Source organism: Mus caroli, chromosome 18 (assembly GCF_900094665.2).
Source record: "Mus caroli chromosome 18, CAROLI_EIJ_v1.1, whole genome shotgun sequence".
Lineage (NCBI taxonomy): Eukaryota > Metazoa > Chordata > Mammalia > Rodentia > Muridae > Mus > Mus caroli.
This window is the reverse complement of record NC_034587.1, coordinates 39,957,711-39,969,662: the sequence shown is the minus strand read 5'-3', so window position 1 is coordinate 39,969,662 and position 11,952 is coordinate 39,957,711. Positions and strand designations below refer to the sequence as shown.

General features: G+C 40.7%; 1 protein-coding gene across 7 annotated transcripts in view; it reads left to right on the top strand.

Moving 5' to 3' along the window:
- Ppp2r2b (protein phosphatase 2 regulatory subunit Bbeta) overlaps positions 1–11,952 on the top strand; it is a 404,944-nt gene that overhangs the window by 112,285 nt on the left and 280,707 nt on the right. For 2 of the 7 annotated variants that reach the window (XM_021150236.1, XM_029471972.1), the window contains exons 1-3: positions 1,135–1,308; positions 7,825–7,855; positions 11,078–11,184. The exons of 4 other annotated variants lie outside the window; for them this stretch is intronic. In XM_021150236.1, coding sequence (XP_021005895.1) covers positions 11,169–11,184 — 16 coding nt within the window. In that variant the 5' untranslated portion in view covers positions 1,135–1,308; positions 7,825–7,855; positions 11,078–11,168. Of the gene's footprint in view, positions 1–1,134; positions 1,309–7,824; positions 7,856–11,077; positions 11,185–11,952 lie in introns of those variants that run through there. One more of the 7 variants, XM_029471974.1, reaches the window with a different exon arrangement.

Here is an 11,952-nt window from a genome sequence, read left to right as displayed (position 1 = left end):
CTTCCTCCTCCTCCTCCTTCTTCAGGGATCTCTGAGCTCTAAGGTGAGGTGATGGAGATATTCTTCATAAATCTGAGAGAACACTCTTTTCTAAGGAGCTGGTAATTATCGGTCCATTTTGGAAACCTTTAATATAAATGGCACCCTGGCAGGGGCCACATGGGTTTTGCTGGGCTGGGCTGTGTGTGAGTGTACTGTGATTTCTGGCCCCATGGCAGTGATCTCATCATGTCTTCACAATCAGGCTTTGTGACAACCATAGAAAAATCAGTGGGGAGGCTTCCCTGTTGTCAACCTACATGAGGGCACTGTGTGATCATACCTAAAACACACAATCAGTTCTACCAGGGCTTTCCCAGCTGAGTGCTGGATGAACCAGTAAGGGGTCCTCTGGTCCTTCAGACTACTGTGAGAGTTGTATTTCTGGGGGAGGGGGTGTGATATGACAAAGAGCAAGAAACAGGAAATGGCCAGAGCTGCCACTTAGGATTATTAAATCATGTTTATTAAAAATCTTCCAGTATCGATGATATCGGAGGAAAAAAAAATCTGGATCTCGAGACCATCTTGATCAAGAGAAAGAATCACAGCTCTCACCTCCTGAACAAACTTGGATGCAGTCCAGGCTTTGGCACTAAGCTTGACTAAGTTCATCATCCAAACCCATTCCTTTCCCATTTTTGTCCTTAGCCTTTTACTCCATCTTTCTCATTCTGAAAGTTGGATTCCTTCAGGGTTCCAAAAGGATTCATGAACCTCTTGGATCTTTACTCATCCCGCATGATTGCTTGGTGATGAGTAAAAAGAAGTCTGCTGCTGGGTTTCTGAGTCAGGAATCATCCCCTTGTCTCTCATTGGTCAGAATTGAGTCATCCATTTGAACTGAGCATGTGCTTATTGGCCTAAACCAACCATGGTTTTATACTAGAGCTAAGAGTGTAGTGTACTGCCTCCAAGAGTATGTGGGATGCATGGCAGAGGTGTTACTATCAGGATGCAAGAAATTTCTGTGGACTGAGAGGATTAAACTAGCAAAAGCCATTACCCCATCAACAGGAAACATTGACTATTATGAAGTCAGTGGCAATTAGGCCCTAGACTCCTGCCCTGTCAGGCTGGAGAGCCCTAGGATGCTGAAGGGAGTTGGGAGGGAGTACAAAGAACACTGGGATACCTCTTAAAACCTAGTTGGCAGCCCAACATGTAACTCCAGAACAACAAGGGGTAGAAAAGGCCAATTGTGAATATCATTCTGACAAATACTGAAAGCCCTGGAGAGATGTTTATGCTAACAAGGATGACAAAAAGGTAAGATGAACTTTCCCAGACACTTTTGGAGAACCAGTCCTCACAGTGCAAGTGATAGCCTTTGACATCACGGGAAGAACAAACACACAGGCAGAAACTACAGATGAGGGTGCAACTCTTCCCGATATCTGCTATCTACTTAGCCATGTCCTAGGCATTGCGTGGAGCAGGTACAAGTCCGTGTAGTGTTTGAGAGCATAGCCTGAGATACTTCCACATCTAGGAACAAATCCAAGCTTTGTCATTCATCTGCACTGACATGTCATACAGAACATGAAGATGCACTGTTTGTGAAAAAGAAGTGACACATTATAAAGAATTAGCAGCTCGTTAAATGAAAGTGACTTAACATCCAAGTGACTTAACGTCACTAGATATGGTTCTTAGGCACAGTTTGTTGTCATTGTTAGTATTGTTGTTAACTCTAAGAGGCTCAAAAGAGGTGGTCTCTGTTGTTAAGGTGCCTGTCACAAGCTGTGCGACAGGCAGGTAATGAATGTCACAAGAGAGGCAGAATTGAAATGACATAGCCTCAGGAAGATGAAATCCCTTCTCTGTATTAGGCCCTGAGAAACTTCACCGAATGCTGTGGGTAGGATAGTGGTTAACTGGAAGTGACATCTTTGGGGCCTTTTTTCTTGTGTCTTTTTATAAAACCATATCTTACACTTCAGTACAGAGGTTGTAAGAGACAGACACATGAGCCATGTCATTTGCACGATCATGTTCTCTAGAGAGAGTGAGATGCCACGTGTCTCCTCTGCTCTGTCATCCCTCACACAGGAGATGGTATCATTGCTGTCTGCCCACGTGGCAAAAGGAGAGGCTATTTGATTCATGGTTTAGTTGGGGCTATTAGATTGTACTCCCAAAGGCATTTGATAATCTGTTTAACTGAACACAGTCATTTGTCTTGTTGCTGACTACTTAGCAGATGGAATTGTGTTTGGGTAATTATTATATGGACATTAATAAGACATCTTTTATTAATTAGCACTCCATGAGGTGCGCTTTTGAAAATAGAAAATTCTAGGTTGTTTGGAAATATTAATCACTGGTGCTAGCTCTGTAACTAAGTATTTGGAGGCTATTCATTCTGGATTTGTTTCTCTAGATTTTTTTTTAAAACCTCAAGAACAAAGGCTATAGCTAATACATTGTACCCTGTACCACCCACGAAAAAACCAAAACAAAAACAAAAAGAAAAAAATCCAAAAAACAAAACTCAAACAAAACAAACAAACAAACAAACAAAAAATCAGATTTCTTTTCTTTCTTTTTTTTTTTTTTAAGTCATAAATGGTTTAGTTTGCAGAAATAATCATGGACATATTTTATTTCATTTAAATTTTCTTCAGAGGTTTTTATGGTCAAAGGATATGTTTACTTTAAAAATTATAAACTATGCCTGAAGAATAGCTTTATAATACAATGAAAAAGGGTATGTGAATATTTTTTTAAAAAGATGAATGGATAGATAGAACTAAATCATTCACTCACTCCCATATGCATAAACACGTACACACATATACATATACATGCATACATACAGGCACACATAAACACAAACACGTCTACATAATCCTATGCACATATAAAGTGCCCAAAGCTGGGAACAGGCTGGTAGACACTTCCACCTGATCTGGGCCTCTCTGTGTATAGTCAGTATCTTTTCCTCTTACATATATGTGCCAGCTAGCATCTATCTGGCTATCAGTCTGACTGAGGGAGACTGACAGACATGCAGTTATATAGCAAAAAGCAGCGTCCCGTGCCTCACTAAGCCCGTTGTGAAGTGCTTCTGAATGGAACCACGTGCAGTGTCGCTGCCTTCCCTGAAGAGCCCACTTAGAAAGCATGCTTTCTACCAGAGCTCTGGATCCCAAACTGTTTTCTCCTGTCTGCACATACCGTGCTTGTTGCTTTGAGCACGTTTCCTCAGCCCCCACTGGGTAAATCTTGTGCTCTGCTCTGCTGGGTAAAGGCTTTATTGTATAGACCAAAGACAGCCCACACCAAGAGTTTGAAACCTATGTTACTAGTTATAGGAGCAAACACCAAGCTAATTTGTTACTTCACAAAATTTAAAGTAGTTTCAAAGGAAGAAAAATACAATCTTTCCATGCTGTTTCACATAGAGAAACAAAAACAAAAATCCCCAATAATCACTTTCATTTAAATACTGGTTCTATGTCGCCGATTACGTTCCATACTCACATTTTCTCCGTTTTCACTAATGTATCTTAAGCAATTACTCATGTTTAGAAGCCCATTATATAGATGAACAAATTCATGATGAGGATGTCATGGAAAGTGACACAGCTATTAAGAGACAGGCTGTGTCAGCAGCTGCCATTGAATGAACTAACTCAATTTTTTAAACAAATGTATAACTCAATGGCCAATGTCCCCCCTTGAGATAAGCTTCCAAATTGAACTAGTAAGCCTTTCACCTGTAGATCAAAGATTGGGCTTCTCACTGGACCACACTGTTAGAATCTGGAGCTATCGTTTAGCTATCTGTGGGGATATTTAGAAACCTGTGTCCAGATGAATCTCTGTATGGCACACTTTAAAAGGGTGTGTTGTTAACACAGTTGGCGGCTGCCCCACAGAAGCAGGCATCAGTCTGGAAGAATGTACAGATGCTGTGGCTTGTCTCAGCTGGGTCTGTCTTTGTTGCCTGGGCAACCAAAGAATGTAAGAAACACACTATATTCTTTTCTTTTCTCTTTTTCTTTTCTATTCCTTCCTTCCTTCCCTCCCTCCCTCCCTCCCTTCTTCCTTCCTTCCTTCCTTCCTTCCTTTCTTTCTTTCTTTCTTTCTTTCTTTCTTTCTTTCTTTCTTTCTTTCTTTCTTTTCTTCTCTCTCTTTCTCTCTCTCTCTCTTTTTTTTTCTTTTCTATGTAGATGTGTAGGCAGAGTCAAATAATAATAATGCCTGGAACCACTACTTATGGTTGAGAGACAGAAGCCGTGTTTCAGGTTGTACAAGAGAGGCAACGCACCTGGATTCTTTCCTGTGGCAATGACATCAGACAAGAGAAAGATCAGTTTCTGGGATCCTGGCAGTCTTTTCTGTAAATTTGTTCTCTAAGATAAACAGTCTATACTAATTTTTTTTCTGTGATAGCTGTAAGAAACATTACAAAGATTAATGTTGCAATGTGATTGTAAACTATGGGTTTGGAAATCCATCTTGAGCTCAAAGCATGGCTTCTCAATATGCTAATTGTGCACCCTTAGGCAACTTATTTAACCCCTTTTAACCTCTTTCCCCATCTTAAAAAAATGGAACTCTCCTGTAGATTTTGCATATAATTGATTTCCATTCATTTATTCAGGGTCGATTTATGTGTCAGGCATTCAACTAGATGCTAGAGGAACAGAGGCGAATTAGGAATAGTGCCAATTTCCACAGAGGCCACATCTAGTACAAAGGGTGTATATTTTGATACTTTTATTGTTGCTGCCATCAAACACCTAACCGGAGGCAATATAAGGGAAGGGAGGGGGAGTTTGGCTCAGTGTTTGAGACTGTTGTCCATATGGTAGGAATGCATGGGGATAGGTGCAGGAACAGGAGGGTGCTTGCACATATCTAGAAGGTTTGGGAGCAAGAAAAAGGAAGCATCATGGAGGACTGTAAATTTCAAAGCCTACCGCCCAGCAACCCATGTCCTCCAGCCAGAGCCCGTGTCTCCAAGGTTCTGAAACCACACAAAACACGTGCCACCAAGCATGTAAACAAGGGTTTACGTATGTGAGCCCGTCGGGGGACATTACACTCTGAAACCATATCAAAGTGTATGTTTAACTAGTCACTATGAGTAATGAGCTAGAAAGTAGAGGACACAGAGATGCAAATGACAGGGAACCCCACCCAGTGTGGGGTCTTACAACAAACTTTGTAATAAAAATACATTTGTATCTTAGAGGAGCACATGATTTAGCCCGGGAGAAAAGCAGAAGAAATACAGTTTATAATCATATTGAAAGACGAGAACACAAGAGAAACAACAAAACACAAAAGGAAACAAACAAGCAAAAGACCCCTCCAAATATAGATAATCCATTCCAGAAGTGTCCAAAGCATAATGAGACTCTGAGAAAGCAGAGGTAAGAGGGGACTCAAGAGAGTTTCTTGAACTTGGTTAAAAGGTTCAGCCTTTGCCATAACAGGTGAAATCCTTAGAGGATGAAAGTGCAAGTGGTGTGCAGAGCTGAGAGAAGCTCAGCGCACATGGTGCACCTACCCAGGAACTCAAAGTGCTGGGCAGGCGATATCATTATCCACAGCTTATCATCATTACTCCTCCTGTTACCACGTGAGATAAAAGGCAAAAAATCTGCCTGCGCTATGAAAAGAAGTTTAAGGTGGCTGCGCCTGGAAAGGCTGGTAAATCCATCCCTGACAAGTGGCAGACAGGGTGCAGAGCCCAAAGCCTGCTGCTCTGCAAGCATATTCTTCTTCCTCGTTTTTTTTTTCTGCTCATCTGCCTCTCAGCCCCCTCAATGAATTCACACGCTTGTTAAGCAGTGAAGTCATAATTCTCTCTGGCAGTTCTGTCATTCCCATAATTGATTCTTTGCTGGAGCTTAAACATACAAGAATGCAGGTGGACCAGATTATATGTTTGCAGGGGAAGCCAGGGGCGTTGGGTAGGGGGAAGGTGAGTGGGAGGACAGGAGTGGTGGAGAGGAGATTCTAACACCCCAGGCTGGAGACAGCATCTGTGAAAGCAGAGGTAGACTGTGAGGATGACATGTATTCATTCACTGGGGTCAAATTGCTCAATGCTTTAGTGTCAAATACTCTGCATTCTCAGGGAGGGATGACAACTGTGGATCTCAGGGAGAGAAGAGGAAAACCAGACTGGTCATTTGCAGTTCTTAACTCTGTTCGCTTTCCTTTACCTTGGGTCTTCCTGTGTTTAGATGGTGATAGAAGATTGTGCTAAAAGCTTACAGAATATTATTAGTTGGAAGTCATGGGGTCAATGTTGAATTTGTAGCCTAATTTGTTTATGGAAAACTGTGAAGGGACCAAGGTGGTGAGATTCTGACAGCAATTCTGCCATGCATGTGTGTCCTTAAGCAAAACTCTAAACATTTCTATTAAATGAGGATGCTTATCTATTGACGTAAGTTCCCACTTAAACCAATGATTGCTAAAGACTAAGTAAGGAAAAGGCACACATTTGAGTTTGGGTTCTGGTCTTCCTACACCATGCTGGACATAGAATGACCCCTGGCTTGAAGCAGATAAAGGTTAGGGAAAGCTACAGATACTTGGTGAGAAAAAAATTACAAACACAGGTAATGGCAATCAAGGAGAACACGTTGCAAGGGCCAAAGAGAGACACCAGGAAACATTGTCACAATACTCAAGTGAGAGAAGTCAGTGGAGAGCCATACAGCTGTGTACCATGACTCCATAATAAGAGAACTCTACTTGGGATACCCGCCATACCACATAGTAGCTGCATGCTTCAGTCACTGAGGCTGTGGATCTTGGATGCCAATATGATGCCAGATCTTGGGTTTGACACTGGAAAGTCAATAGCCACAAGGCAGCTAAAGAAGAAGCCAGGGGCATCACGTGTTTCCCTTGTCACTCTCTACCAAGGACACATAACTATTAAATTAAATATAATGAGACCTACTATACCCTCAAAGGAAGAGAACATTAAAATAGTAGAAATAGTAAAAAAAAAAAAAAAAAAAAAAAAAAAAAAAAAAAAAAAAAAAAAAAAAAAAAAAAAGTATAAGTAAAAAGCAGGCACAGCCTGATTAAAACCTCAGCTTTTCCTTTTGGTGTTTCTAGGTATTAAGTAATTCAAAAATACAATTGTCCTTAAAGATATTAGCTTTGTGGCTAATGTCAGGTTTGAGGACAAATATTTAGGTACAAACCAGCACTCATTGTTGTCACCACTTCAAAGTGAATAAAACTAATGAGTCCCATTACCAGCTCTCAACCCCAGCTTTGGCTTCAGAATTTCAGGGAAAGGAAGGGGACACAAAACGTTCCCAGGTGAGCTCGGAGGTTCTCACAAACTTACTTTTTAATAAAAGCAGGACTTTATCGGTTCTAGAGGGATGAGGTACAAGAAAAGGCAGAGAGTTTTCTTAAAAGAGTTTCCTTGCAGCTTGAATGCAGCTGAGTGGCAGAGCATGGCTTAGCATGAGCAGGGAGGGTCCTTGGGTTGCATAAAGCAGACAGAGGTTTGCATTGTAAGCATTGACTAGAAACGGGTGGAGGTGGGGGTGGGGCAGTGTTGAAAAAAGGTATTTCCTTTGTGTTCATGATTTTTTGTGTTCATGATTTTTAGATATTAGCAAGGAGAAGACACATGGCAGACCTTGGGCAGAAGGGAAGGAACTAATAGTAGCTTATTTCTATGGTGGTAAATCAAGACATAGTACAATGTATGGACCAAGTGGTGACCTGAAAAGCAAAAGAACCCACTGAGTCTATCAAGCAAATGTAATGACTGACCATATTCTTCTGTAGGTTTGCACCTGACAGTGACAGCTAAACTCAGGTAAAGGAACATCTTTTTTTCTTAAATATATTATTTCTATTAATTCTTTGAGAATTTCATACATACATACATACATACATACAAGACATTTTGATTATAATCACCCCCTTAACTCTTTGCAGGTCCACCCCTACCTCTCTGTGCCTTCTGACCTTCATGTCCACTTTCTTTCTTATAATACACCAAGTGTTGTATACACCAAGTTGTATTGCCCATGTGCAATACAAATTAGGTCATCCATTGGAGTGTGGTCAAACCACCAGGAGCTCCATACTTAAAGAAAACTGACTTTCCCTCCCCCAGAAGCTATCAAGTGTCACTAGCTCCCAGTTAGGGGTTAGAGTTTGTAAGCTTCTTCTGTTCCCATGCTGTAAATGCTGGCTGAGTTGCTCTTCTGTGGGTCTTCTGCTGGCAACACAGCTGCTGAGAGTTCATGGGTGCGGTGGTCCCGTCATGTCAAGAAGAAATTGATTCTGTTCCTCCTGACCTCTGGCTCTTAGAACCTTTCTATGCTGTTATCTCACAATGGTCCATGAGCAGTGTGGTGATGGGTATGTGAAGTAGATGTCTAACTTGTGGCTGGGGACTCCATACCTACTCTCTACACTTGGACAAATTTGGAGTTTCTGTGATAATAGTCATCCATTGTAAAAGGAGACTTCATTAATAAGGTCCAAGAGCTGAACTGATCAAAGGATAGAGAGATAGGATTTAAAGGGCTGTCTGCTGCTATATTCACATCATAAAATAATAACACATTTACCCCCTGGAGCCTGTGAACACTCTGTGTACTCTTGATCCGAATTACAACACTAGGCAGGTTTTAAATCTAATCAGAAGTTTATGGTTAACCCTATAACATTTCTTACTATTACATATTTTACCACACCAATCATTATTATAAACTACATGATGAACATCTTTGATGAAGATTGACTGTTAAGTTGGCTGAAATTCTACATATGTGTGTGTGTGTGTGTGTGTGTGAGAGAGAGAGAGAGAGAGAGAGAGAGAGAGAGAGAGAGAGAGAGAGAGAGAATTCTCTAAGTTGATCAGGTAGGAGGATAGAAGTATGATAGGTGAATGAGAAAGGCTAAGTCTGCAAAACACTGTGGGAGGGATGATTTTAGTTAAGTGCCAGGGTGAACAATTTTGATTTTATTCTGAATACAATGAAAAGACATTGAAGGATTTTTATCTAGAAACCCAGTGTATTCCAATTTACATTTCCTAACATGAGTTTTCTCTGGCTACTTAACAGAGTACATTAGATTTCAAGGAACAAAGGTGGAAGGTAAAAAACCAATGACATGGCTATCGTAGCTACCCAAATGGAAATGGCTATGGTGTGGCCCAGACTGATGTAGAGACAAGAAGTAAAGACATTCGAGGCTGGGTAGAAAATAAAGCCATGGAGTTTTCTTGTTAAAAAACAATAAGAATGAAGAAAGAGATGATGACACCCCAGCCTTGTGTAAAAATGTATGCTTCAACTGGAATGTCTTTATGATAATGGTGTTTGTAGAAGTCATTGTTGACTCGAATGCTGAGAGCAGTAACCTAGCGGGGAGTTGATTTTGAGCTGGAGAAGACTTTGCAGTACTCAGGCCCCCACCTTCAGCCGATGGATCAGCTCCTGCCAAGTCTCCTTGGAGCTTCTACCGGGCTATTGAACCTACGTTTTTATGTCACAATGCAGTCTAACCCACATAGGGGTTTTTTGTTCATAAAGCCCCTTCCTTTGCTTAGTCTCCATCTTGCAACATATTCTTCACCAGTGTCATCTCTGAATGTGTGTTTTCTTAAATTGTTGTAATCAAACTGATCCACAATAATGTCCTTAGTCATTTGAATGAATGGCTAATTGTATCTCAGATTTTCAATACTTTTATTTTTAGCTAGCCACACTAGGAAATCAAATGATGGTTACAGGCATAAACTGAATTAGAATGTGTCCAGAGATGTTAAAAAAAAATGGCTTCTACAAAAACACAAAAATCACTAACTTTTTTTGTGTGTGAAGAGGTCCTAGGGGGGGGTATTTTTGTAAACTGCTACCCTCTGCCAATCCTTCCCAAAAGACTCCATTGATGGTCATCTCTGAAACCCTATTCACATATGTATGACCAACTAAAGCCATGTGGCCAGTACTTTGCACTTCATCTTGTTCATAGGGGAAGGTCCTCTTTGTAGAGAGAGAAAATATTGTGCAATACACCTTTAAGACTATTGTAACATTCAAAATGTCAATATTGTTTTTAAGTGATCGCATCATTTTCTGAAATAATGATTTGTGCAAGGAATGTCATGAGTCATAATTAATTTACATATGCATTAAAACCAACTCTCAAGGAAATCCTCCTTTCCAAACATTAGAATTAAATATTTATATTTGTTGTGATTTCATGTGTGCAGAGTTAATATTGCCTCTCAAACCCACCTGCTCTCCACCATGTTGTTGCCCCTGCTCTTTATAACCACAGAGATGTGGAGTTAGGTTAACCCCTGGATTCATAAAACCTCACCCAGGGCTTTGTGAGAGGAAAACGGAAAACACTGAACCGGCACCACCTCTGTGGAACATCTGGCCGGCACATTTCTCTTTAGGGTCTCACTTTGCTTCACGAAAGGATTTATGAGCTTAGCTTGTAGGCCTGGAACTTGAGCTACCAACTCAAGTACATTTATTGTATTTATTTGAAAGGAAGGCCAAGTCCCTCCAGTTCACTCTGCTGAATTCAGTTTTACCTTTCTAAAATGGATAGGAATCTATAAATCAAGGCCTGTGCTCTGTGGGGTCCCTCAGGGAAAGGTCAAAGGGAGATTAAGGGACTGAGTGACTCATTTTAATATGACAGATTTGGGGAGGAAAATCATTGCAAGTAGAGATGTCAAAAAGTAGAGAGGACTTTGATGAAAGTGGAATTTCAATGTTCCCTGGTGTTATATAGTGACCTCTATTCCTCTCCATTTTTACCAAGTGGGGAAATCACTTGGATTCTTATGACTTGGCTTTTGAGCTAATTTGAAAGTATGAGTTCTGTTGTCAGTCTCATTAATAGGTAAGAGTGAGCCCCCAGGCTCCCTCCCTGCCTTCCTCAAAGAGGGGGCTGTTTCCTAAGCATCAGTCCTTCCTGCCTGCTTTCTCTTACCATCTTGATTAGACAATGATAGTGCTGATAATGAGAATGGATATTTACTTAGCATCATTTTTATTTGAAGCCCAAGGCTTGCAGTATGCCTCTGAAGTCACAACCAAAAGTATTACGTCCTTCCTGGGCAGACAAGTTCTTCACAGGACAAACAGCCTGAAATGAAGCCCTTCACAGGTATCTGCTGAGTGGTTGGAGATATGACACATGTTTGATAACTTTTCTTAAGCATATCAGTATATAGGCCTAAACAGAATGTGCATGAGGCTTGTCTTTTGTCTTACAAATATATTTGCATATCGGGTTAGTATTTGTCACAGTGAAGTAACTGAATGTTTGTTAGCAATAAAGCAGGGGCCAAGAAGCAAGTGAGCAATTGAAAGAATAAAATAAATTGTTGTGTGTATGCCAACTCTATGCGCAGAATGGTTCAACATCTTTCCCCCTGTCCTTCTCAGAATATTCATTCTCTCCCCTCTAACATGTTAATAATCCCTACTCGTATCCATATATTAGCTGATTCAAGGCTGGAGATGGCTCAGTGGTTGCTGTGCTTTCTGCATGGGGACCTGAGTTAATCCTCAGCACAGGAAGGAAGGAAGGAAGGAAGGAAGGAAGGAAGGAAGGAAGGAAGGAAGGAAGGAAGGAAAGAAAGGAGGAAGGAAAGAAAGAAAGAAAGAAAGAAAGAAAGAAAGAAAGAAAGAAAGAAAGAAAAGGGGAAGGGAAAAAGGGAAAGGGAAAGGGAAAGGGGGAAAGGGAAAGGGAAAAAGGGAAAGGGAAAGGGAAAAAGGGAAAGGGAAAGGGAAAAAGGGAAAGGAAAAGGAAAAGGGAAAGGAAAGGAAAGAAAGGGAAAGAAAGAAAGAAAGAAAGAAAGAAAGAAAGAAAGAGAGAGAGAGAAAGAAAGAAAGAAAGAAACAAAGAAAGAAAGAAAGAAAGAAAGAAAGA